This window comes from Lagopus muta, chromosome 11 (assembly GCF_023343835.1).
Source record: "Lagopus muta isolate bLagMut1 chromosome 11, bLagMut1 primary, whole genome shotgun sequence".
NCBI lineage: Eukaryota > Metazoa > Chordata > Aves > Galliformes > Phasianidae > Lagopus > Lagopus muta.
The window spans coordinates 2,914,497-2,941,182 of NC_064443.1; the positions used below are offsets into that span (position 1 = coordinate 2,914,497).

At 54.3% G+C, this 26,686-nt stretch overlaps 2 protein-coding genes across 4 annotated transcripts; one reads left to right on the plus strand and one right to left on the minus strand.

Annotated features, from left to right (window-relative positions):
- Window positions 1–1,046: 1,046 nt before the first annotated feature.
- On the minus strand, window positions 1,047–19,662 carry TWF2 (twinfilin actin binding protein 2). 3 transcript variants are annotated; one of them, XM_048958006.1, is made up of 9 exons: window positions 19,545–19,662; window positions 13,499–13,576; window positions 11,287–11,465; window positions 10,137–10,232; window positions 9,633–9,737; window positions 4,453–4,578; window positions 4,217–4,367; window positions 3,759–3,880; window positions 1,047–3,020 (listed from the first exon to the last, which is right to left on the minus strand). In XM_048958006.1, the coding sequence occupies exons 1-9, from the start codon at window positions 19,567–19,569 to the stop codon at window positions 2,853–2,855; spliced, it is 1,050 nt and encodes a 349-aa protein (XP_048813963.1). In that variant the 5' UTR covers window positions 19,570–19,662; the 3' UTR covers window positions 1,047–2,852. The 3 variants fall into 3 exon arrangements, with proteins under 3 accessions (XP_048813963.1, XP_048813962.1, XP_048813961.1); XM_048958005.1 differs by lacking the exon at window positions 19,545–19,662 and adding an exon at window positions 13,727–14,034; XM_048958004.1 differs by lacking the exon at window positions 19,545–19,662 and having other exon boundaries at window positions 13,499–14,034.
- PPM1M (protein phosphatase, Mg2+/Mn2+ dependent 1M) lies at window positions 19,638–26,276 on the plus strand. The gene is made up of 10 exons (XM_048958003.1): window positions 19,638–19,951; window positions 20,684–20,807; window positions 20,973–21,227; window positions 21,798–21,910; window positions 22,638–22,722; window positions 23,008–23,126; window positions 23,564–23,627; window positions 24,146–24,253; window positions 24,715–24,863; window positions 25,141–26,276. The coding sequence occupies exons 1-10, from the start codon at window positions 19,737–19,739 to the stop codon at window positions 25,286–25,288; spliced, it is 1,380 nt and encodes a 459-aa protein (XP_048813960.1). The 5' UTR covers window positions 19,638–19,736; the 3' UTR covers window positions 25,289–26,276.
- The last annotated feature ends 410 nt before the right edge of the window (window positions 26,277–26,686 follow it).

A 26,686-nucleotide genomic window follows, 5' to 3' on the forward strand; every position in this document is an offset into this window, starting at 1 on the left:
TGCACCTCTGCTGTTACGGTTGCAGGCCTGCTGTGAAGTTGCCATGAGCGTCCATTCTAATATTGCAAATAGCCACAAACTGCAGCAACATCATCATCTCTCTCCACTGGCTGTGGGGAACACAAGTGTTGCTTTGCTGCTCCAAAAGGCTTAGCTTTCCTTTATCTTAGGAATTTCCCAGTGCTTCTGGGAGAAAAATAGGGTGCCTTGCCTTGCAACAAGCAGCTCATGGCTAAGGCTGTGTGAACATGCAGCTCCATTGCAGCTCTTTTCTCATCAGCACTGAGGTTGTAACTGGAGCCAAACTTACAGGCCAGCCATCAGCCACTCCTAGAAGAGCATCCCAAGCACCACAAAGGTGTTTGCAACACCAGGAGCATGGTGAGTATGTGATGATCAGTTCCTCTGCACACTTGTTCACATCTGATGTGGTGCGTTCCCTTAGCTTGCACAGGTAAGCAAGGGGTGAGGGCAGGGCCAGAGTGCAGTGAGAGGCAGGCAGGGCCAACCATCACGGCTGCAGAGAGTGACAAAGCCAATGACACATGGAAAGAAGGCGTTTTTCCCCAGTGGAAAAGGACAAAGGATGAGAAAACAAACACAGATTGTTTCCCAGCAAACAAAGCTCAAATGGCGGGTTGTGTAACTGCCGGTGGTTGCATAAGCACGAGTTTGGTTTCTGGAAAATGATAAGGGGAAGTAATTGGTAAAAGATGTTTAAAGCTGGGGACAAAAGGGCTGTAAGCACTGATGGAGTGAGCAGGTGTGAGGTGTGAAGGCACTGCTAAGATTTCCCTGTTGACCCACCCAGGCAACAGTACCCATCCATTTAGCTGAGTGTTGCATAGCCCTAATTGCACATCCCCCGTTTCTCAACCTATTATTTACACAACCCCTGGAAGTGCAAGTGCAGTAAAACACCCTGAATGCAAGGAAAAGCACACCTTGGCAACGTGTGCAGATGCACAGCCTTGAGCACGATGCATGGATACTCCCGGTAAATACCCAAGCCCTGGCACCACAGAAGACCCCAGAGAGCAGCAGACTGCTTTAAAAATACTTTATTCTTTAGAAAATACAGCATTCAGTACAGTGTGCTCCGCTCCCCCCAGGCTTCACACCCCCCTCACTGGGGCACCCCAACACGGTCAAGGCAACATCGGCACATTCACCGGTGAGCGGGGAAGGGCACGGGAGCAGCCCTGGTGTTACCACTGCCCAGGGGTGTGGGGGAAGCAGGCCTCGCTGGTAGCCAGCAGCAAGGTGCTCTCCTCCCCAAATCCTCTAAGAAAAGCCAAATCCACAATGCCAAACTCAAGCCCTGGGGACAGCCCTTGGTGACCAGCGATGTCCTCGATGCTGTGAGCACACTGGAGCCCCGGCTGGCCCTCCCTAGGGGGCAGCCTCCCTTGTGCCAGGATTTGGGGCAGCCCACGTGGGTGGGAGCTGGGTGGCCTTTCGCAGGGGCTCGGGGCTTTATCCCATTTCCCACACCCTTTTCCTTGCAAAGGGCAATAATGTCCAACCACCCCCTTCCTCACCTGGGTGCCAGCCTGGACCAGAGGTTCGTCCCACAGATGACAACACCCAGAATTAATGGAGCAGTCAGGCCAGCCCCCGCCTTGCAATCACACTACAAACACTGAGGCACCCCTATGCTGATAAAAGCACAGGGATGGGGATGAAGGAAATGGGGAAGGATGAAGTACGACGACAGACAGCACAGGGGACAGGGGTGGCATGGAATGGGTTCTGGCTCCTGTCCCAAACCCAGCCGCAGGGCTGTAAAGCCTCCCTCCGAGGGAAAAGGCTGTCCTTGGTGGATCAGAAAGAGGATCCAAACATTGCCAACAGGCACAGTAACCTTTCTCCAAAGCCAGGTGGAGCTCAGACCTTGCCCTGCACCAAGACTGGACAAAAACAGAGCTGGGCGCTGCCCTTCCTCTACCCATACCCATAAGAAACTGGCTTCAAAGTCCATTGAGCCACATCCCTGTGCCCCAGCTCAGACCCAAGGGGCTTCACAGCCAGACCAGCCCAGGAGGCACAGGGACCTAGAGCTGGGTGGGAGCAGCACGGAGTGGCTGTATGGGAAGCCACCAGCAGTGTCAGGTACTGGGCAGCCGTTGCTTGCATGTCCAGGGCCCTGGCCATGAGGATGCTCTGTATGACAGCTGGGAGTGAGAGGGGAAGGGAGAAGCATCTGTACTCCCCAAAAGGCAAATCCAGATAGAACAAGGGGTTGTCTCTCACCAGGGACAAATGCTCCTGCCAGGTGCTGGGGCTGCAACAGCAAAGTCCCCCCCTGCAGGGATGGGTCTGGGCTGCAGCCTGGAAAGGCTCGGGCAGCCATAGGACTTACACAGCGGGGCTCTGCTGAGTAAAGGCTGTAGGAAAAGGGAGGAGGGAAAGAAGCATTTAATGTTATCTGCTATTAAACCAACACCAGGTATCATCTCCTTCCTTTGCATAGAGCAGCTCGTAGGTGAGCGAATCCTTCCCTCAGCACAGGTAAACCAAGGGAAAGCTCTGGTCCCAGCTGGGACCAGAGTAGGCTGGAGACATGGTCCTGCTGCTCCCGTGCTTACCCAGTTGTCCCCAGGCTTGCACAAGGACATGGAGAATGAAACACAAACACCTAGAGCCTGTCCCCATCCCACTGCTCTGCGTCGGGAGAAACAACCCGTCCTGATGCTCAAAAAGGAATGAAAAAGGGAAAAGAAGGGAAGGGGAAGGCTGAGATGGAGGGAAAGATCCCCAGGTCAGCAGAAAGGCCTGGAACGGAGGGGTGGAAGCTGGGAAAAGTCAGGGGGATGCTGTCCATTCACCACCCGTCCCTGCCTCATCCAGATCTAACTGTCCTCGCCGTTCTCTCCTGGCCCTTTGATCAGCCTCTTCTGTCCCCGTTTCCCCACGGGCCCTTTGGGCTTGGCAAAGGCCTGCTTGAAGGCGTGCTGTTTCGGGTGCACCTCATCATACAGGAACTCTGCCGTCAGCTCAGCGCCGTCGTCGATCTCAATCTGCACAGGGAAACGGGGTTTGTTACCATCAGAAAGGTCAACACCATGGAATGGAGATACAGGAGGTGTAAGGACAAAGGGACTACACAAATGGAAATGGTGTTACAATGAGAAAGAAAAGGTGCTCACCTGTCTCCAAAGATCTGGGCTTGCAGGGAAAACTCCATAAGAGAAGGATCTCCAACCAAAGATCCTTCCCCAGTGGCAGTCAGCCCTTCAATGAGCTCTGATGAGCTCATATGAGCTACAGAGTGCCATCACCAAGCCATGTCCCTTACTGTCACATCCACACATCTCGTAAATTCCTCCAGGGCTGGGGCAGCCCATCTCAATGCCTGACTGTCTTCACACCCCAAAATGCTGCTCTCTCAGGGTAACCCCGCACTCCTCCCCAAGGACACTGATAGGTTTGGACCAAGGACCCACAGGGTGGAAGCAAAGGGGCCTCCATACGCCCACTGTGTGAAGTACTGTTGTCAAATGACTCAAAGGTTTAGGTCATTTCAATCCCAAAGCTCTCAACCAGGGAAATCCATCCTCTCCTACCAGATAGAAGTCTTCACCAAAACCACAGATGCTGGGGATACCCATTAGGGCTGGGGCAGAGATGTCAGTGCAAGACCATTGCCCTTTTCTCCAGGTCGCTGTTAAACAACCTCAGTGATGCCTGAGGCTTCCCTGAATTCTGAGACCTCACCCCAGTCAAAACCATGTCGCATCCAGGAGGTAAGGACTCACCTTCTTCGCTATCTCCAGACAGAACTCCTGCTCCACGGTGTCGAGCAACCGGCTCTTGCAGCTAGAGTAGAGCATGCGCTCCTTGATGCTGCATTTGTACCCAGGCATGGAGTAGATGAACACTGCGAGAGAGGAACGAGGCTCAGTGCTGCCCATGTGCAACGATGGGGAGCAGCCAGATCCTGGCTTTCTGGGGCTTTTCCAGGCTGAAGAGCCCTGACAAGCTCAGGTGCAGAGGCCAAGCTCTTCCACTGCCTTACTCTGCAACTCAGCAGCCCCTTGCATAAATCCTCCCCAGTCCTCAATACTCAAGATCCAAACTGTGCATTCCCCACATTCTCTGGGCCCCAAAGGCTTGCTTGGGGGGAGCACGGCAAGGGAGAATCTGCTCAGATCCTCCACACCACCCGCACCATTGCTAAGGGCAGAGCCAGGGGCTCTGAGCAATCACTGCTCACCAACAGACTCCAGGTAGTCTCCCTCATGTGAGTGCTTGTACAGGAAGAAGTGGTAGCGAGCAGAGTCCTGTGGGATCCTCTTGGGCAGGTCAGTGATCTCTGTGGGGCTCGTGTGCACCAGGTCGATGGTCTCCCGCTCCAGATCCAGCTTCTGGTTGAAGAAAGGGACAAAAGAGACCAAAGTGCCACAGCAAGGGGTGCTTGGAGGTGCAGGGGGAGCCGTGCCAGGGACTCACCAGCTGGATGTAATTGATTTTCTTCTGCTTCAGTGCCTGGATAGCCTGCTGCGCATCCAGCTGCAGGGGAAAGGCCAGGCCCTGCAGGGTCTGGTGCTTGCTCTCCACACTGATCTCTGTCTTCACCTGCAAACAGGAATAGCACTGAGTGTCAGGGTGGTCATGGACCAGCTACCATCTCCAGCTGCCCCAGGGTGAATGTGCATCCTCATGCTTGCATTTGCCAAGGCACAGAGCAGCAGCTGGGGGCATCCATGCCCTCCTGGGGTCAGGAGGCCTGTTCAGCCCTAACCCAGGAACTTGTGGGTTTGATGGGTGAGTGCAGGAGTGCTGGCAAAGCTCTCAGGCAGAGGCAATGCTTGAGACACAGCTCACTGGAAACACAGCATTAACATTTAGATGTCACCAGCCTCGGGACTGTGGTATTTCCCAGCAAACAGGAATCACCCAGCAGAATCTGTCCCTGCTCGTGCATCCCCCAGACCTGCTCTCCTCCTTTGCACAACTGCTCCCAGAAAACAACCTCGGCACCACTGACGCTTCTCATGGGGCTGCATTGGCACAGGATGCCCAGAGCTGTGGGTGCCATCCCTGGAGGTGCCCCAGGCCACGGAGAGGCCCTGGGCAGCCTGAGCTGAGGTGCAGCCAGCCCATGGCAGGGATGGGGCTGGGGTCTGTGAGGCCTCTTCCAACCCAATCATGCTGTGATTCTACGATTCTCAGCATAAGGCTGTTTGCAGAGAACTCCTAGCTAGGGACAGGGCAGGGTGCTGCAACCAACACTGCTGCCTCTTCACCTCATCCTCCCACACTGCAATGTGCAGGGAGCCTTGAAATCCCAGCATCCAGCTGCGGGGGTCTCGGGTCACTTACAGGTGCCCACTGCCCACACTGGAGCGAGGATTCAGAGACCCGCAGCTCAGACAAGCCCCCATTTTCACACCAAACCCTCAAAAGCAGAGGCTTTTGCACGGCGGAGCAAACAAATCCCCTCTCCATGAGACCAAAGCCACTGCAAAGAGGAAGAAAGACGGACAGGCCGCGTCACATCAGGCACCTCCACCCCAAACAGGGCTGTGCTGTGACCCTGCAGGAGGGAAAGGAGAGCGGGACGCGCAGCGGCACAGCATACCTCCTCGGGGCTGGGGTACTCTACCAGCGATGGGCAGCAGCAGCAGCCCCCCACCATCTGCCATAGAATACAGGGAGACGGAGTCACGCCGATGGCGGAGGAGCTGCCCCTGAGCCCGCCCCACCTGCCCCAGGCACACAGCAGCGCCAACCCGCACACTGCACACCAAGTGCTGCTTTCGTTTGGGATCGGTTCAGGAGGTTTGGTGCAAAGATGAGAAAAGCCCCTCCTCCCCACTCCCCCTTTTGTTTTTTTTCCCCCTATAGCGATAATGGAGGAAAATCACACACACGAGCAGCCCATCCATCGCCAACTTGAAGTAGAAAAAAACCCCAGGAGTGATCTAATCCCCGTCTCAAGTCCAACACAGACTTCAGACACCAGCTCCCTGGGGGTTTGTTTAGGGAGCCCAGTGTGGGGTGAGCTCAGCTCCCCTGGGCAGAGCAGGGGGCAAAGGGAGCAGAGCATGCAGCACACGGCCTGTGGAGCAGCCTACCATCTCCGTGCTTGAGTCTTGTGAGCAGGAATCCTGCGGGTGTGGGAGAGGAGACACTGTCAACGGCACCCACACAGGGATGGATGGGTCTAGGAACAAGGAGGGGGTGGTACCAACATGCTGGGAGGGTGCAGGCCTACCATGTCTCTGCTGGAGGCCAGGGAAAGCAGGTCCTGCGTGCAGGCATGGAGAGTGACAAAATGACATGGGAAATGTCAGTGCTGGGGAGGGACAGCCCTGAGCTGTGGGACAGGTTGTTGGGACAGCCCAGGAGCTCCAGGGGCATTACCAGCCCTGCTCTGCCTCCTGCTGACTGCCCAACCTGTGTTGGGATGGAGGAGTTACAGCAATAGGGCTGGGGGTAATTCCTCCTCAAAGGGGAAGCCCCTAAAAGAGGGATCCCCCTAAAGGTTTGGGGAAAAAGTGCCCAAGCTACTTTCCAAGCTCAGAGTATAGGAAGATGAAGAGCTCTGCATTCCCACAGCCAAAGACAGGGCAAGCACACACAGATGCTGATGGCACTCAGGTTTGCCTTCTCCTCCCTTGCAGAGATGTGGCACATGGGATTTACCACTGCCAACACCAGACCCCCATGTTTCTCCCCTGCAAATGCCCTGAGAACTAAATGATGCTGGGGCAATGAGCAAAGAGCTTTCAATGCTGGACAAAGCAGGATGGAGTCAGAAAGCTCCCTAGATCAGAGGTCATCCCAGCACTGCTACCCTCTGCAACACACCTCCCCATGGCATTTCCTACTCCTTCTCTTTTTAAACCCACAAGCACTGGGCTCATTTCCAGGCTCTGCACAGGGATGGCCAAGCTGCATCCCACAGCTCTTGGCTTGGGCCTGCCCACTGGCAGCACTTGGGCTGCAGGGCTGCAGGGTGTTTTACCTCCTTTTCTTTACTTTTTTCTGCTTTCCCCTCCCTACTGAGAGCTGGGTGCTGACCAGAGCTCCTAATTTGCCTTTATTTCCCACTCCACCCCACAGATAAACCTGGTTTCCCTCTGCATTTCTGAGCCTGCAATGCCTCCAAGCGCTTCCAGAAAGACTCTCCATTTGGGCAGGGACTCGTTACGACAGCTCAATCTCCATTTAAAAACCACTGTTTGAGCCCATAGTTCACCCCCAGCCTCCAGCACAGCAGCGATGCATTTTCTGCCTTCAGCTTTGGAGAACTCCCTCACACTTCCCCCAGCCTCCAGGAGGATGGCTCAGCACATCCCCTCTTTCCATGCCAGGTGCAGCCTGGCTCCCTGTCCCAGTGCAGAAGGCAGGGCTGCACAGCTGCCACATCCACCCTCCTGCTTTGCTGCTGCCTTTTGCTTCCCACTGGTGCCTGCTGCCAACCCAGGAATACCAGCACTTCCACAGTGAGAAATGCCAAACTCACAAAGGTTAGAGACCGCGCTAAGAGATGCACCACCAGCAGCAATCCCAGGCAAGTGGCAACGACATGCACTGCAAGGCACTTGGTAGCTTTTAAAGAAACAGTGTCCCTTGTGTCACTTCCAAAATCCTGGTGGATTCACAGAGCTCAGGGTCCCAACAAAGAGACAGCCAAAGAGCAGAGCTGCTGAGGTCTGAGCTCGCTGCAGGGCTGCCCAGCAGGTCACAGCCACTCCTCAGTGCCTGTTTTGTCAGCCCACGTGAAGACACTGCCAATGCTTCAGCTACAAAGGACACGGAGCTCTCTGACCCCAGCTGTGGTGATGGGGACAGAGGGGGAAGCGCCAGCATTTTGCACAGCTAACACAAGACAGCAGCACGGCACCAGCACTGCAAACACAGCTGCTGCAGCCTCCTTCCCTTGTGCTGCAGCACACCTGGTGTTCTGCAAGGAGACAGGTTACTGTCACTCTGCTTCTGCAGCAATGTGCAGGTCCAGGCAAGGACGGAGGCACTGCTGTGCAGGGTGCTGAAAGCTGCTCCCATAGCCCCTCTCTGCTTTGCACTGCTCCAGAAACTTGCTATAAGGTCAGCACCGACAGAGACCCTGCAGCAGCCCAAGCATCCAGGTGCTTCACACTAAATTCAGAGGCAAAATAGTGATTTTTCTCTGTTTCTAGATGAGAAGGTCCACTTGCTGTGGCTCAGGCTTACACAGGGGACAGCGTACCTTTAAAATGAAACCCAACCACACCAAACCTGGGCAGCTCACTTGCTCAGGAGCCACCTCTTGCAGTCAGGAGGGTGGGGAGCAGCGCATCGTTGGGAACACAAGCAAAACGAGCAACACTTACCTGAGCCACTTCACCCTGCAAGACACAGCCAAGAAAAAGCACTTAATCCTACAACACCAACCAGCCAGGGCGATGGCCTGGGTGGGACCATAAAAGCCCAAAGTTACTGCAAGATAAGCAGCACAGCCCAGAGCCTTGTCTCAAAGCCCTGTTAGCTCTCTCTTCTCCAAGGTGTCATCTTGCATTCTCAGCCTAAATCCTGCCCATACCCTCTGGGTGGGAGCTGGGATGACTATACCATGCCCTACTAGAAGATCACATTTGGTGGCATGCCCCGGATCCATTCATCATATCTGTCCAGCACCACCCAGTGGTTGTCACCACATGCTCCAATGATGAGCAGGACAAGCAATGAACTCCATAGTTCTCCAGGTCTACAGGGAAAGGAAGGTCCAGGCGGTGCTGAGAAATGTGGTTCTAGCCCCTTGTTGTGAAAAAAGGCCAGGTGCTGGTTGGTCTCTTCCCAGTTTGCAAGAAAAAGCAGAGGAAGAGAGGACCAACAACATTAATGCACTGGGTTGGCACTGCCCCCAGACCTGCTCCTGCCCTGTCTTTGCCACTAACTGGATCAGACTGCTTGGCTTAATATCTCCCAGGCTCCACATCCATCTCTAAGCCCCACAGACCCCATCACAGGAGGAAGAGAGAGGGATGCTGTTTCTGTGACGTCCCAGTGAAATCCCCCTCCTCCCAAACACAGCTTCCAGGCAGTCCTCTCACCCCATAGGATCCTCTTCACAGCCTCAAGGTTTCCACAGCATCACAGGGGTTGGCACGAGTGTCTCATGCTGCTGCAGGACCTGTGTTGTTCTGCAGCCTTGCCTGGCCTCATCCAGCCATTTCCATACTTCCTTCCAGCACTAAGCCCCAGACATTCAGGCTAAGACCTCTCCCCTTTAGCACAGCATCCCTCACAGCCACAGATGAACCTGAGGAAGTACACTGCGACAGCCAAAACGTGAGCTGGAATCCTTCCTGTTTTCCCCTCAAATTCAACTCCAGCTCTGAGTTCCATCCTGATATCTAAAGATTTGACACCGCTGCCTGCCTTTAGGCTCCACCTGCCTGCTAATTGCTAATTACAGCATGCAAAGTAAGATATCCAAGCTCATGTCCTAGCGAAGAAAAGAGTCTGTAAAATTCATCATCAGTTTGACCACGAGGTCATGCAAATGCTTGATCCACCTCAGCAGGTTCAGGAGCGGGTTAAAAAGCAGACGTACAAAGGAGCTTTGTAAGAGTGAGCTACCTCTGCACCAAAGGCTGAGCCCCAAACCTCCCTGGGGCTGGGTGCCATGGGATGCCCACCTCATTGATGCGGATCTGCTGGAGCTCCTGCTCAGCTGCAGTCAGCGGGGCGGGCGCAGAGCAGGACGATACGTGCTTCTGGTACCCACTGAGGGACACATCCTCCTGCAGACAGAGGGACAAGAAGGGAAACGTTAGGGAGTTATTATCACCACAGAGCAGCCAGGACAGGGCTATGACCCCAGCCTGGATCTGAGATCCCAAGCTCTGGCTCTCTCCCTGCTGACACAAATGACCAGTGTGGGCTGTGCTCTTGGACACCTCCATGCAAACACCACACTTGATTTGAGCCCTGCCCATCCAGGCCATCCCACCAGCCATGCAGCAGTGCGGCCCCTGGTTGAGGAGCAAAGCTTGGGACCACAACAGCCAGAAGAAAAGGAGACCACAGCCCGACTGCAGCCATGAAGCAGGATGCCAGCAGCTGGAGCCCTGGATAGGTTCCCAGAGCTCAGCTTTTAACTCAAAAGATTGAACAGAATCCTACGTGAATCACGACTGTACCTTAACTGTTCCAAACATCTCATCCTTTATATGCCCCCCTCCAAATTCTTTCTTCACCGTTGCTCTGGTTGCAGCATACAGCATCTTCAGCCTGACCTGTGTGAGGAGGGATGCAGTAGACATGGTCAGGGAAGGAAGCAGAGGACCTGTCACCTCCATCCCACTGGCACCTGGTGGTCACTGCCACCTCCTGACCCAAAGCTCTGCCTTCCCAAAGCTCAGCCTCCCACCCCTTCCATGTGCAGCTACAACCACAGCTGGTGCTGTCATTTGAGACTCATCCCTGGGAGCCAGCTTGCAGCCCAGGACCCTGCAGCACAACAAGGAATAATGTCACCTCCATGTGCTTGCTTAACCACGGGATGCTCTGATTACACAAACACAAAGAAACACAAAAACAAATACACACAAAAACAAATCAATCAAAACCGATACAGAGACTCCAGATTCTCATAGGGAGCAGAAAGCTCTCTGTAGCTATTGACACTATAAGCTATAAAGTAAGTACCTGGAAAACAACCACCTGGTTTTTACCTCAGTCCTGTGTCTCACCCCAGCAGCTCTAGCTCCAGGGAACTGCTCTGAGCACAGTGTGGGCACTTGTCAGCTCTATTTCCACAGCTATGCATGGAGGCATGTGCAGCCTTAAGGAGCTCTGGCCTCAAACCACAGTTCACTGGTTTATTGTACAGACAGACAGCAGCTTCACAGGGAATCATGAAAACAATCATGTTGCAAAAGAACAGTCCTGATGGTTTGATGTTGTTGAGTCGCCATAAGGGACCACATCCTTCCAATGAAAATTCCCCACCAACAAAGCAAAACGTTGCTTCCATTCACCTTTTAGACTTCTCATGCACTGTTCTCCTGCAAAACTCTGCTCAGGAAAGAACTTTTGCAAGCACTCCCCAGCCCGCCTTGACTGACACAGAAGACCAAGCCAAGCCTCTGCCATCAAGGCTCACAGTCCCTGGGTTATGCTAAGGCCAAGGTCACAAGCCACAGGAACATCAACACCAGCCTACGAGCCAGCAGGTGTCGTTGCTGGCCTACAGTTACACATCCTGGAGCCACCGAAGGCAGATTTTTGGACACCTGCCCATCTTGCTCCCGCCCAAATGCCACAAAGTTCCAGGACAGCAGAGCTCACCGGGGAGTTATCAGGGGACCAGGAGATGAAGAGCCACTCGTAGCCCTGGGCGTTCTGGCTGTCCAGGCGGTACAGCACATAGCATGGCTGCTGCTCATCCAGTAAGGGTAGCACAAAGGCATCATAGTCCATGTCCCAGCGCCGGGCCAGCTCCTTGTGTGCTCCCAAAACGAGCTGTTCTGGAAGGAGAAGAGAGAAAAGTGAAGGTTATGCAAAGGCAAGGCTCAGCTGCTCTTATCAGACTCCCTGTAACCTCAGAGATGCAAAAACACTTGCTTGAGGGATAAGCAGGCAGGGTTCTGTGCTCTGTCCCCCTGCAGCAGGCCGTGCTGCCAGAGAGCCCTGGCTTCTGGAAAGGATTTATGCAGTTCACACATGTGGTGGCATCTCAAGTGTCCAGAGGGTATTTTTTCCCCTGCTACGCAAGCATCAATGGGGCTGGAAGCAGCAAGCAGCAAGCTGGGCAGTGTGGGGCTGGGATTTAAGTGCCAGTGTAGGCATGGTATGAACACAAAGAAAAATATCAGAGAGAGAAATGAAAGGTTTGCCATTCTCCAAAGCCTCTTCAAAGAGTTCTCAGGAAGCAAGGACAGAAGTTCTCTGTGTTGCTGAAGTGCAGCAATGAGGTTTTGCACTCGCTGTGGCTCTGCTCCTGGAGTGTGGGACACCCTACATCCCAAAGCTGCTTTTAGATCATGTTCCTCCACACGAGTTGCAGGGAAGAAAAGAGGCTTCAAAAAGCTGAAGGACTACCAGCAGCTCGCCTAGAGCTGCTCTGTCAGCCCTGCTCCAGACGGACACCATCCCCAACCTGTGCTTTCAGAAAAGCAGAGCTGAAAATACTTTCTCTCCAACAAAACCATCTGCTTGGAGAAAGAAAGGAAGAAGCAGCATAAAAACCTCAATGTAGACTTAAACAATACAAAGCAGGCAGGCAGAAGGATTCGGCTTTTTGGAAAGCTCCAAAATCTAAGAGAGCCCAACAGATTTCACCTGGCCAAACAGCCAGGCAGCCCCAAGGCCTTCCCACCTGCTACATGTCCCAGCACCCCATGCACAGGGCAACCAATGCCAGGTAATTCATTGCAGGTGAAGCAGCACAAGCCAGCCCACAGCAGTGCCCTCAGCAGCCTGCAGCATCCAAGTGTTCCCTAGGCTGAAGAACTGCCTGTTCCAGAAATGCAACACCAGCATCAGCACTCTCTATAGGACCACCTCCAGCATCACCCTTTTCAGCCTTTGTTTGCTCTTCAGCTTGCTCTGCTTCCTCCCACAGAGTCTCTGCAGTTCAATTCAATTTCTTTAGGGCAAATTTTCCTCCCTAGCTCCGGCAGCAAAGCCAGAAACTGCACCATGGCTGGGGTTCCCAGAGCCCAGACCATGGAGGTGACAGCATGGTAGCAGGGCAGGATCCAAAGCACAAAGCACTGCCAAGCAAGGGGATGTGATTTCTACTGACAGTAACATGTCTCCATTGCTGCTATGGAGCAGCATCTAGAGCCAGCAGCCCTCACAGCCACACTGCAGCCTGGGCTTATCTGACTCATCCCTAACAGAAGGACGAGCTTTTTAAAGGCTAAAGATGACCAGGGAACAAAAATGGTTGTTGGCTGCTGAGCTCCAGGGTGGCTGAAGTCACTGCAGTCCCAGCTGTAGGACGGTGCCACACTGCTCTGTGAAAAACAAGTCATTCATATGCAATTGTACCAAGCCGAGCAGATGGAAAACCTACACCTCAGAGGTTCCTGCTGGGATGCTCAATCACTGCTTTGCTCCACTTGCTTATTAGATAAAAACTGAGGCCCAAAGGCACCTTTTGGTGGCCAAACGCAGCAGGGCAACACGCAGCCCCCTGTGCCATAGCAGCAGGAAGGAGCAGGAGCTGGGACTGGGGGCACTGGAGAGCCGGTCTGAAGTCAGCAGGATGCAAAGTCATTGCGTATCCCAGAGCGGCCCCAGCAGAGGCTGTGAGGCTGTTGTTGCCAAGAGTTGCTCAGCAGCTCACCTGAATTTTGGGCTTGGTTTTCACACGGACCCACAGCACTCTGCTCTTGGCTCCACGTGTCAAGAAGCCCCGCTTGGAATTTGTACAACATTTCCAGAAATGCAAGCCCTATTTTTCAGCATATTTGGCCAGCAAAGAGGAAAGAGAGGAAAAGAGGAGAACTGGGCTGACACAGCATAAATCAAAGCACTTAAAAATGGAGCTTACCTTCCTCGATGATCACCTTGATGAGCCGAACTGAACCATTTCGGGCTTTGGCAAAAAAGTCCCTTAATTCCGTGGTGGCTGAAAGAACCAGAAACATTGTGATCAGATCGAAGGGCCAAAGCAGGTGCTGCTCACTGAAGGGCCGTGGGGATAAATGATTTGGCAGGAGATTAATTAAAAACAGTGCAGAAAAAAAAAGAGAAAGAATAACCGGTGCCAAAATGTTACAATAAAAATAATATGAAATCCCAACAGCTGGCCTCCTCAGGGGTTGTAAAGTGCTGCGTCTCCCAGAGGCTTCAGAGTTAAATAGCAGCTGGGAGCACATGTGATCCAGATAACCTGATACTTGGCCTGGGTGAACATAATCACCCAAATTTAGCTGATGGCTTGGCTGGTTGCAGGCAGAGCTCAAGTGACAAGTTTATTAACTTTGCAGCGCAGTCAGGTTTGTGTGCAGGGTGGCTGGGAGATGTTAGGAAAGGTGGGGATGCTGCTGAGCCCCAGTGCTGCAGGTCACTGAGCCCACAGTGGAGACACAGCCCTCTGGATGGGAAAGAACAGCAGGCCATCAGCTACGGCTGCAGGCAGATACCCACATGACAGCTCAACAGCAAGCCCAATGGATGCTGCCATGCAGCCAATGGGGATCTGCAGGGTCACAGCAGGTAAGAGTCACCCAGCACATAAGTGCACACCCTGTAACAGACCCTTCCATGCTGCTGCATGTGTTCTGCTCCAGCCTTGCTCTGCAAGAAAGAAGAACCAAGGCAGGGTGCTTAGTGCAGGGCATCCCGCCTGGAAGATCCCATCCCGAGACTTTAAAGCTGCAGAGCATTCCAGCACTTATTAGAAATACAGAAACAAGTGCTGCAAAGATAAGCAACCCACTGCTCCCCGCAGCAGCCCCAAAGTGCAAACACACCAGGGAACTGCTGCTTGAGGGGTCACCAGTAGAGCAGCTGGGCAGACCGGTTCCTTCCTCCCATGTGATAAATCTGAGCTGCATGTGTTTCACCATCTCAAGAGCTGTCCTGAGCAAAGGTCTAGAAGTTCTCCCTTTCCCTGATGCCTTCTCAATCAGAGCATAGCTTGGGCTGGAAGGGACCGTGAAGCCCCTCAGCCTCAAGCCCTGCCATGGGCTGCTTGCCCCCACCAGAACAAGCTGCCCAGGGCCCACCAGCCTGGGGCATCTTCTGCAGAGAGAAAAGGCACAGATGAGAAGCAGCCCTCAGGCTCAGAGCCAAACCCGAGCACGACATGGGAGTAGGACCATCCTCCCAAACCCATCCCATGGCCCCCGGCAGCATGGAGGCACACAGCTTTCCAGCAGCACTCAGCCTGCTGCCGGGTATTTTTAGCCCTTCCCCTGCTGACAGGCTGCTTCCTCCAAGCAGCTGCTGTGGTTGCTGAAGATACGAGAGGTTTCTCCCAGGGCGGAAGAGGAGGAGAAAAAGAGATGTTTGTACACCTAGGAAACCTAAACACGAGAGCCAAAGGGTGCTGATGAGCGTTACGCTTTGCCATCGTGCTGCCCAAACAGGAGGGAGGGGGATAACAGCTTGGATATTCCTAGATTCAAGCTAAAATATTTTGGAAAAAAACACCAAAAATTAAAAATAATAATAATAATAATCACTGATGTGTCTGTGCCATTCCTTTCTGCTTCCTCCAGCACAGAGCCAAGGGAGAGGAACATGCTAGCCGTGAAGGCTTTCAGCATGAGCTCAGCAACTGCTTCATTACAGCATGATTACTGCTTAATTGGCATAGCAGACCTGACGAGACAGTCTGCGTGCCTGAAATATTAACAGAGAGCCCCCAGCCTGTTCCAAAGGAAAAGCAGAGGGATGGAGGAGGGAGCAGCACTGAGGCATGGGGTGACACAGGGGTGTCCCCAGGATGTGATCCCGAGGCTGAGGGCCCTGCATGGAACAAAAACCCAGAGCAGCTGCACGGCAGTGGGAGCTGCAGAGGTAGGGCCCAGAGCTCAAGGAAAGTCCTCAGTGCTGGCAGGTCCTGGAGGCAGCAGGGCACCATGCTACACTGTGGTTGCTGGAGGTAGGTGGCAGCCGAGGCAAAGTGGCAGAGCCAGGGGAAGGCAGCTCAGGTGCATTTTGGTGGGTCGGTGCCCACAGCAGGAGGTCCCCAGACCCGATGTGGGTCCAGCTTTAAGTCCACATCTCCATGGTCAGATCTGGCCACCGCACCAACGCGTCCTGCAGTCAGGAATAGAGGAGAGGCAAAGTGCGTGCTGGAGGACAAGGAGAGCTCCCTGTTCTCTCAGCAGGTTGGAGGAACAGGCTGGAAAAAGAAGAAGAAAAAAAAGAAATAGGATGAAATTCACTAGGAAGCAAAACACCACAGAAGGAGAGAGCAGCGTGCATTGCCAGCAACTCTGCAGAGAGAGAGGGTCACACTGGGGGCAAGCCTATGCTGGTTAGTGGCTTCACGGCATTGCAAAGTCAGTTGTGAAGGCAGGAGCAGGAGCACAGCTTGCAGCAAGGTTACATGGTGCTGACACAGCCTCGGGATTGGTGTCGTGCAAGGAGAACGGCACAGGCCATGCGAGACTGAGGGAGCTGGGGCTGCGTTCAGAGAGGGAGAGCAGCCCTCACCTGCTGGGCCTTCCCACTCATCCCCAGCCTGCTGACAGCTCCCGGATCAATAATACATGTCCCCTGAAACAGATGCCTCTCTCGGCGTGCCGCGTCCCCTCGGCCTCCCGGCACGAAACCTGAACCCTCAGCCATCAATCTTTCATCCTCTGGCCACTATCCTCAAGCTGAGGCAACTGCACACTGCCAATCCCTCCTGCAGCTTGGCTGGCTGCTTTGGGCACTGAGAAGATTGCATTTCTCACCACGGCCTTGCAGGCAGCCTTATCTCTGGTGAAAAAGCTACAGACTGCATGAGAAAATAGAATGGAAGGGAAAAAGGAAGAACTGAGCAAGAGAGGACACAGCCAAAGCATCTTCCAGTTCTCCACGATCACAGAATGTCCTGTGTCAAAAAGGAGCACAGTGCTCATCCAGTTCCAACCCCCTGCTGTGTGCAGGTCGCCAACCAGCAGCCCAGGCTGCCCAGAGCCACATCCAGCCTGGCCTTGAATGCCTGCAGGGATGGGGCATCCACAGCCTCCTTGGCAACCTGTGCCAGTGCCTCACTGCCCTCTGGGTGAAAAACTTCCTCCTCATATCCAACCTAAACCTCCCCTGTCTCAGTTTAAAACTGAGTCCTATTTAGTGATAGCTCCTTGTCCTATCACCATCCACCCTCGTAAACAGCCATTTTCCCTCCTGTTTATACGCTCCCTCCAAATATTGGAAGGCCACAATGAGGTCTCCCCGGAGCCTTCTCTTCTCCAAGCTAAATAAACCCAGTTCCCTCAACCTTTTGATGCTGGGTTCTATTCTGCAGAAGGATTTCACTGAATCTTGGCCACACTGCATATCCTGCCTGGGTATCTCCAGCCATTCATCCCATGAGCCATTCGCTTCCATATGCCTACCTGGAAGCCACCTTCCCCCCACTCTGGCACCTCCCAGATCCTCATCAGAATCGCTCTCACTCTGGGTATCAGACCAGCAGTGGTCTCATTGCATTTAGAGGCTCTTGACATGCACTTTCCAAGGGACTTCCTCTTCCCCACTACTTTAAGAGGCTTTTATTATTTGCACATCCTCAAAATTACAGCTCAAGCGCAACTTCTGCAGGGGTTAGAGCCTGCCTCTGTGCATTCTGAGTCATGGGGGTGTTTGCTTTGTGTTTTGCATATGCCCAGGGCATTTCTGCTCTTTGCTGCAAAGCAAAACCAGGAACCAGAGCACTGGTGCCCAGCCCGGAAGAAGCAGTCGTTACCCACAGATGGGGATCAGCTCCTCAAAGGCAGCCCTGCAGCAGCTCACTGCACAGGCCCCATGAGCAGGGAGGTTTTCGTTTCCCTTCTCTTATCTCAGCAGAAACCCCATCACCGCCATTCCTCTCTGTTGGCAGAGCGCACCTACAGCCAAGGAATCACAGAATCATTATGGTTGGCAAACACCTCTAAGATCCCCAGGTCCCACCGTCCACCCCCCACCTGCCCACGGCCCTCAGAGCCACATCCCCACGGTGCTGGGACGCCTCCATGGGCGCTGACTCCCCCAGCTCCCCATGCAGCTGTGCCAGTGCCCAACTGCTCTTTGGGACAAGTGCTGGATAGGGACAGTTTCCTTCTGGAGCTTCCTTCTCATCGAAGAGTCAGCCTGGGAGCAGAGCCAGCTGCTCCCACGGGGATGGGCAAGGAGCAGCTCAGCAGCCACAACACTGCTATCCCCCCACTTTCTGCTCCTTCTTCACCTCCCACTTCATTCTTGCTCACACAAGCCACTTTCTAGATGGAAAAAACCCTTCAAGACACGTTTTCACCCCAACATTTCTGCCATCCACACGAGCATCACCATCACCTCCCTCTCCCTGGGACCCTTCATCTTTCTCCCAAAGTCAGCTCACACAGAATGATGCTCCTCCCCCCCTGCCCAGCACACGCCTGCTTCCTGCTGTGCAGGGAAAGGAGGTCACCCGACTTTCTGAGGCACTCACACCCAGCCTTCCCTTCACTGCTTATATCAAATTCTCCCTTCCAAGCTATCACCGCCAGCCAGGCTCACAGATGAGGCTGGGTGGCTTACCCACAACACATGAAGATGGAAGACATGGAAAATCCCTCCTGCTTGGCAAACAGCTCAGGCACTCCCAGAGGGGGAGGAAGCAGCAGCAGCATTGCTGTGCTCATCTGAGAGAGTGAATCAGCTCGCTGATGGGGGAAGGAATGATGGTGACCACTGTGCCAGGGTGGGGGAGAATGAAGGACCCCCTGATGCACCCACCCAGCAGTTTCCAAGCAGTTTGGGAAGGGAATGAGATTGCCTTGCTGGGGCTGGCACAGGTCAGTGAACTGCAAGAGCAGCGGTGCAATGCCAGTGCCTCTCTTCCACCTCTGTTTCAAGCACCAGGACACTGCAAACCCTACCAGGGCAGTGCATCCTGCCTGCACTGAGAGCTCAGAGTGCTGTGCCCACTGCTTCGGTTCTGGTTTTGTTGTTGTTGCAACCAGAGGAAAGCACAAAGAGGTCCTGAGCTTTAATGTAGCAGCCTAAGGCTTAGAGGCAATGAATGAGAACGCAAGGGCTGACGGCCACCAGCACTGCCAGGCCAAGCAGGAGCAGCATCTGAGCATCAAACTGCATCCCATGAGCACCCAACAGGAATGATGCTCCTGGCTGTCCTCGAGCAAAGGGAACGTCACCAGAGTGTGCTGCACAGGAACAGTGGCCATAAATTCACCCTAAATTCGCCATGCTCCCAGAGAGGCATTGGCCACGAGGAAAGCACAGCGAGCTGGCACAGCCCGCCCAGCATAGCCCAGGGCCGGCATCTTTGCCACCTCTGCTCGCATATCAATTCGGTTCCATCAATTATGCAGTGCCTCCGGTCCTGCTTAACGCTGCCCAGGGAGGTGTCAGGTGGGAGCGGGGGGAAACGCCACGGAGACGCACACTGTCACCCCCCGAAACCTCGGGGCCGCCTCCGGGGATCCCCCCACATATCCTTCCCCCTAAACCGGCCTTCTTCCAACACGGAAATTCCAGAGACAGCACTGCTGGCGTTCTTTCTGCTTAAAACGCAGCCCTGCGGCGGGAGGCGGCCGGCAGCACGCACAGCGGTGGGCTCGCACCGCGCCGCTCGCACCCTTCTCCCCGCTGGGATTTTGGGCTCACGGCGGGGCTGTGCCGCTCCGCCCGCTGCTGGATGGCAGGGCAAGGGCCTCCGGCTGCGCAGACCCCACTCCATAACGGAGCAGCCGTGGTAGAAGACACCTTAGCGGTGCCGAGCCGCGTTCGGGCATCGCTCGGAGACAAAGGATGCGCGAAGCCCCGCAGCACCGCGCTCGGATCGGCCGCGCTGCCCCCGACCGCCACCCGCGGTGCCCACCCTGCGCATCCGGGAGCCGCGGCGGGGAACGAGCGGCGTGACCCGGCGGTTCGGCCCGGCCCACGCTTACCGTGGATGCCGGTCTGGTGCGTCATGGCTCCTCTCCGCTCCGCTCCGCCGCGTCCCGGGCAGGAAACGGCTCCGCCGCCCGCACCGACGCTTCCGGAGCCGGCACCGGGCGGAGCCGCAGCCCGCACCGCCCCCGGGAGGAGCCGGACCTCGAGCCGCGCCCGGTCCGTGCGGGGGGAGCCCGCGGGATTCCATGTCCGTCGAGTGGTTGCGGCGGCTGCGTCGGGGCGGCCCCACGGAACGGCCCGGAGGTGCTCAGGAATCGGCACCGCGCTCCCCCCAGCCCGCCCCGCCGCAGTACCGCCGGCCCAAGTTCCTCCGAGACGAAGAGGAGAATCCGAGGGACGTCAGAACCGTGCGGGGCACCGGGCCGGAGCGGCCGCTGCCTTGGGGTTCGGGCTATGCCGAGTGAGTGCGGCCGTTGGGGGTTACGGGGCTGGGGGCTGCGTGGGGTTACGGGGCACGAAGCGGGTGCTGGGGGGCTGCGGGCGCGGCGAGGAGCCCCCGGAGCGTTGGGCAGGGCTGAACGCGGTGATCCCCTGCCCCGGTGCGTTCGTTGCGCTGTGCGAGGCAGCGGTGGGCAGCAAACCCTCAGTTCTTCGGTGAAAGGAGTCCGCGTGTCCCCAGGAGATGAGCTGCAGGGAGCGGGCAGAGGGGCTTCTCGGGGTGAGCGGCACCGAAGCGCTGAGCCCTGGCAGAGCACCGTCATAGCAAAGGGAAAAACGCAACCCCATAAATCTCTGCGTTTGCCTCGGTTATGGGAAGAGGGGCGTTGTGGTGGGACCACTTTGTGAGCTGGAGGTCGTGGGATTGCAACGTTCAGGAGGTGAAGCTGTGCAAGGAGACAAGGGCCCAGCGTTAAGGCCAGAAGGAGCTCTGTCACCAGCCTGGCACAGCTGCCTTGGCTGCCAGCAGGGACTGGTGGAGATAGGGGTGCCCCATGACAGCTCTTTCCCCATAACTCACTGTATCCCAGGTGAAACTTTTTCCTGCTCGATTTGATGTTTAGATTCCCAGCCAAGAGATCCTTGACTTTGAGAAGGGAGCAAGCGAGCACGGGGCTGGAAGGAAGGCTGGGGGCTCACTCCCATGTTGGTTGGGCAGTGCTTCGCCCCTCAGCTGGAGTGTTTGCACCTGCAGGGTTATCAATGCTGAGAAGTCAGAGTTCAACGAGGACCAGGCAACGTGCTGCCAGATCTCCGTGCGCAGGAAGGAGCCAGGCCTGGAGGAGGACCAGGAGTGGCTGATCCTGTGCTCCACGCAGGTACGGCCCCGTTCTGAGTTCCCCCAGGTGCCCCCAAGGTGTTGCTCCATCGGCTTGGCTGGAAAAGCCAGGCAGAACACGTTCAGCACATCCTGAGTGCGAGCTGCTGTCTGCATGGCCCCTCTCTGCCTCTTTCCACTGCTTGATCTTTCTTCTCCCTTGCAGTTTTTGACTGGTTACTACTGGGCACTCTTCGATGGCCACGGTGGCCCAGAAGCTGCCATCATTGCCTCCAACTACCTGCACTACTGCATCAAGCAGAAGCTGGAGGAGGTTGCGGGGGCCATCGTGGAGCCCTGTCCCCCCATGCACTTGAGCGGGCGCTGTGTTTGTGACAGTGACCCCCAGTTCGTGGAGGAGAAGCACATCCACGTAGAAGATGTGGTGGTGGGAGCCCTAGAGAATGCCTTCCAGGAATGCGTGAGTTCTTCGTCCCTGCAGCAAGGGTTCCCTTGCTCTGAGCTCTCTCATCAGGAACTGGTCAGGCACTGATTGCCCAGCTGCTTGGGTTTGCCACATGGGCAAGGGATGCTGTGCATTGGGCTAGGCTGTGGCTGCCAAATGCCACAGCCTACAGCTCCTCGAGCAGCCAGAGTGCACCCTTAAGGCCAGCTGACATCATGCTGGGTCAGTCAGCTGCCTGAGGTCTGCCTCAGGGCCATTGCACTGCATTGTAATGCTGACACTGAGCAAAGCTGCAGCATCTCTGCTCCCAGGGAATACATTCCTTCAGGGCTAGACCATGGCTATTGTTAGACTCATAGACCATATGCAAGTTTGAGATCTCTGCTATCAGCCTGTCCTTAGCACTCAGTCCAGCAGTGATAACTCTGTTGGCTGCACTGAAGCAATGCTGACTTTCACCTTGCTGGTTTTCTGCTGACTGCCTCAAAGCAGTTTTAGCTCCAGATTTCTGCTAGGAGCCAGGGGGCAGCTGCAGAAAGCAGCACCCTGGTTAACATCGCTCTTCAAACTTGTTTAAACCCACAGGATGAAGTGATTGGCCAGGAGATGGAAGCCACCAACCAGACAGGAGGCTGCACTGCTCTGGCTGCCCTTTATTTCCAGGGAAAGCTGTATGTGGCAAACGCTGGGGACAGCAGGTGAGTGCAAGGAAAGGAAGAGGTTGCTTGGGAACAAGAGCTGGAATTAGCAGAGGTTTCACAGAATCATTAAGACTGGAGAAGACCACAAGAATCATCAGGTCCAACTGTCCACCCATCACCACTGTGCCAGCTGAGCCATGTCCACATATCTACGGTTCTTGAACACCTCCAGGGATGGTGGCTGCATCACTTCCTTGTGCAGCTTGTTCCAATGCCTTACCATAAGGTTTCCAGCACCTTATGTAACTCTAGAAAAGTTAAGCGTGCAGCACTCTGTGGAGCTGGGACCTATTGAATGGGTGGGTGGGTGCTCTCGTGCTTTCTAGAAGGGCTTTCAGGTTTCCAAGCACTAATGCTGCCCAGCCACAGGGCAGTGCAGCAGTAAGCTGATCCTGGCAGGGGTTCAAAAGTGGGATTTGATTTCAAAGCATGTTAAACAGCTTCCTCATGTGTCTTTGGCCACCACTCCTCCAGCAGGGAGTTCTGCCATTGTTAAACCAGGCAGGCTCAGTTCTCTGCTGCAATAACACAACTGCAGTGTTAAAACACGCCAGCATTTTTAAACCCTCCTGGATGTGTGGCTCTTCTCTGGCACTGCTCTGCCACAGAGCTCTCTCAGCTGGCTGACCCTGAGGTAGCCCCAGTAACAGGTCAGCAGAGACGGGGCAGCCTTGATGGGGATGGGGCAGGATGCAGCTCAGCTCTTTGCCTCTTTTTCTCATAGGGCCATTCTCGTTCTGAAGGACACCATTGTGCCCATGAGCTCTGAGTTCACACCCGAGACAGAGAGGCAGCGACTCCAGCACTTGGTGAGTGACTCCTCTCACCCTCAGATCAACAACCTGGGTCAGGGAGGGCTTGTGGCAGGAGCCAAAGTGTCAGCAGCCACGGGGGCTGTGAGCAGGATTCAACTAACAGCACTTAAGTGTCGGAGATGCTCACACCCAGCTTGGCCCTTGGGATGTGTTTTCCCACTGTTGTTCCCACTTTGCAGCTGGGAGTGCAAGTCCCAGCATGCGAGCAGAGCACAGCCTTGCTGCTCACCCCTGCAGAAGCAAAGCCTGTCCATCCTATGCCTTTGTTCCCTCCTTCAGGCTTTTCTCTTCCCCAAACTCCTGGATGGAGAGTTCACACGCTTCGAGTTTCCACGGAGACTGAAGGGAGATGACGTGGGCCAGAAAGTCCTGTACAGGGATTACTTCATGGAGGGCTGGTGGGTTCTCTGTGTGTGGGGGCAGGGACATGGCACGGGGCAGCTTTACCTGCTAGGGGCAATGGAATGCTCGAGGGGCTGTCTGAATGCAGAGCTGCTATCGTGGTAAAGGATGCTGTGAGCAGCAGGCCAGCAGTAGTTCTGCTCTGCCTGAAGAACAGGACCTTTGTAGGGAACAGCAGTGGGAGATGGTGCTGGGCTCTGCAGGCTGAGGTGGGGAGCCTCAGTACAACTGGAAGGAAATGGGGAAGGAGAAACACCCTGGCATTCAACAAGGGGTCATTCTTAATGCTACTGCTTCAGCAAGTCACCTTGAGCCTTCCTCAGTCACTCCCTGTGCACGGGGACACCGCGAGTCTTGAATCACAGTTGAAATGCTCAGACTGAGTTGTACCGTCAAGTCAGACACCAAATCAACACTGAATGCTCTGTTCTAGGGGATACAAGCTGGTGGAGAAAGCTGACCTCAAGTATCCTCTTGTCCACGGTCACGGGAAGCAGGTAGCTTGATGCTTTATGCCCTGGGAGGGCAGAGCAGGCTGATGGGGAGGCCAAGAGCATCCCAACCACTTGATGGGTCACTGACTGCACACATCCAGTGTATGCACACAGGGGTGGAGCAGGAAGAGCCCTGCCACTACCAGTGCCACAGCCCACGTGGCACCCCTTTGCAAAGACAAAGGACCATTTTTTTCAAGTCAGTTCAATTTTCTTCCTTGTCATCTCACACCATGAGATGACAAGAGGGCTTCCTGAGGTCTGCAGGACATGCTGCTCACTACAGAACCCACCTTTGGCCTTCAGCATGAGCCTCTACCATGTCCCATGTTCTCCTACCTCACCCTTGTGCTGGCTTTCCATATCCACACTCCTGTCAGGCCATCGCTTGTAATCACTTCTCCATCTCTCATGCCTCCTGGGGTGGCTGTGGGTGATGTGTGGATGATGCTCCTAAAGGGCAAGTCATGCAGCTGCCTTTAAGGGAACTGTGTTCTTACATTTGTTTTGCTTGGGGCCAGGCTCGTTTGCTGGGGACTCTATCTGTCTCTCGAGGTTTAGGGGATCATCAGCTCAAAGTCATCGACACCAACATTGAAGTCAAACCTTTCCTCTCCTGCATTCCAAAGGTTAGTCGGAACACGTGGAACTGCAGGGGGGTGGTGGAATTCAGCTGCTCCTATTTTGTAGCGACTAAGCAGGTCTCAGCCGTGCCCTTTTTCCATCCCATTCTCTCTGCATGCTGCCCAGGTGGCAACGAGGGAACATAAAGGTTCAAAGCCCTCAGATCCCACAGCCATCCCTCAGGGAAGCAGTTACCCTCCTGCCCCCTCCTATGCACTGCAGCAAGTGGAGTTTCTGCTGGCATTCTGACCACAACGGAGTGCACTCACCACTGGTTGCACTCACCACTGGTTGCCACCTACTTTGTTTGGAGTCTATGATTACCCTCACATGGGGAAGCAAAGAATCACAGGGTTGCTTAATGCATCCCAAAGCCAGATGCAATACAGGAAACATGGCAGCCCTTGGTAAATAGCTGGAGCTTTCACATGTGGAAAACCCCCTGATTCAATCCTGTGTTTTCCAGGTGAATGTATTTGACTTTGCTCTGCATGACATTAAGGAAGATGATGTCCTCATCATGGCAACTGATGGCCTTTGGGATGTTTTGAGCAACGAAGATGTGGCCCACATGGCCAGGAGCTTCCTTGCAGAAAACAGGACAAATCCCCACAGGTAACATCAGCTTTGCCCTTGCTTCCCTTCCCAAAAAACCTGTCTGGACCAAACAGACACTGAGACCACTTGGCTTCCAGGTCAGCTCTAGCATGGCCAAGAACTCCTTCTGGGGACTCTGGAAGGACTGACTCTTAGTATTTCTGCATCCTAAAGAAGCAGTGATAATGCTGATGTCTTTAGAAATGTATTCTGGCACTGTAGAGCCCTGTCTCAGTGTTGTTCTTGGGGGGCAGCATTGAGTTAAACCAAAACTCTCATTTTTCCCCACTCCCAGATTTTCAGAACTGGCCAAGAGCTTGGTGTGCAGAGCAAGGGGAAAGAAGAGGGACCACCAGTGGATGCTGGATGATAACCAGGAGGCATCCTATGATGACATCTCCGTGTTTGTCATCCCACTACACAGCAGGGTTGAGGACTGTTAGCATGACAGGCAGCATCTCAGTGCCCCCCTACTGTGGTGCTTTTGGGCATCAGCACAGGACTGAGGGATTTCTGCCAGTCATGCACCCTCCTCCAGCAACACCACCTGATGCAGAACCTGAGAACGCAGAGCCAGCACTTATGCAAGAAGATCAACAACGTGCAAGTGGGCAACAAATCATCCCTCTTACTGCATTTACTTTGCTGTGCCAATGGGAAACTGCAGAAGCAGCCACAGGAACCAAAGACCGCTGTTAAGATTTAAGGACAGTGAACCTCAAAGCCACAACCCTTCTTCCTTTTTAATATTAAAGAATGAAGATCAAGTGAGGTCCATCCAATCTTGAGGACTGGATTTTAATCAGACTCAAACTGAACATATAAGCTACAGGTGTCCCTCGTATCCATTTGCTCCATCAGCTGGAGAACTGGGAACTGCTGCAATTACCAACTGTGGTGGCCTACACCTCTTCCAGCTGAGATGGAGTCTCCACTGGAGAGGTGGATACCTGAAGAGCATTTCTGCTACACGTGATGTAGTTACTGTACAGCTCTCTAACAAAGTTTAGATCAGAGCGCTCACTAACGCTTTGGGGGTCACTGACTACTGGCAGCGAGGCTGGTTTTGTAGCAGTGCTGATGAGAGCTGAAGTGTGTAAGGAAATGCATCAGCTGATTTCCTAGAAGAGCTCCAAGTAGAATAGAACCGGTTGTTCCATGTAGCTGGGCGCCGGTGCACGAGCGGTACACTCACTGCAACAGAAGATGCCAGGATCATCTGAGCCTTTAAAGCAGATCTGTGAGGTTTTGAGCTGTTCATTAGACAGGTAAGTTCAGGTCTGGACAAGCTTCCCATTTCCTTCCTTTTGTGTTCGTTGTTCCTCACACAAGTTTGCCACATGACTCAGTGAAGCGGACAAACCCCGTTGTCTTTTAACTGCTCAAGTTTTGTAAGGATGAGTCCTAATAAAAAATAATTTGTGTACCTTCTAGTTTTGTTCCCATCAGGCTTCATACAGACCTGAGATTGAAAAACAGATGGCCTTAGCAGATCACAGGGAAGTTATTGCTTCAGAATGTATTTACTGCTGCCCAGACGCTGTTTGTTGCTGGCAGTGTTCCCCAGGCAGCAATCGCCCGAGAGCTGCGTGCCAGGTTATTTCTTCAGTGCGAGGCTGGAGCCAGGAAGGAGGCAGCTTTCTCAGATATCTGCTCATGCTTTAAGCAAGCAGCATAGCAAAAATGCTTCTCTCCAGCTCCGCTTCTCCCTCATCCTCGACTTTAAGCTGAAAGTAACACACAGGGGATGTTACCCACGTTGTCAGCCCCCATTCCCTATGGCAGCTGGACTGTAATGACACAAGTCTCCTATTACACCAGCTCAACAATCTGGTTCCCTG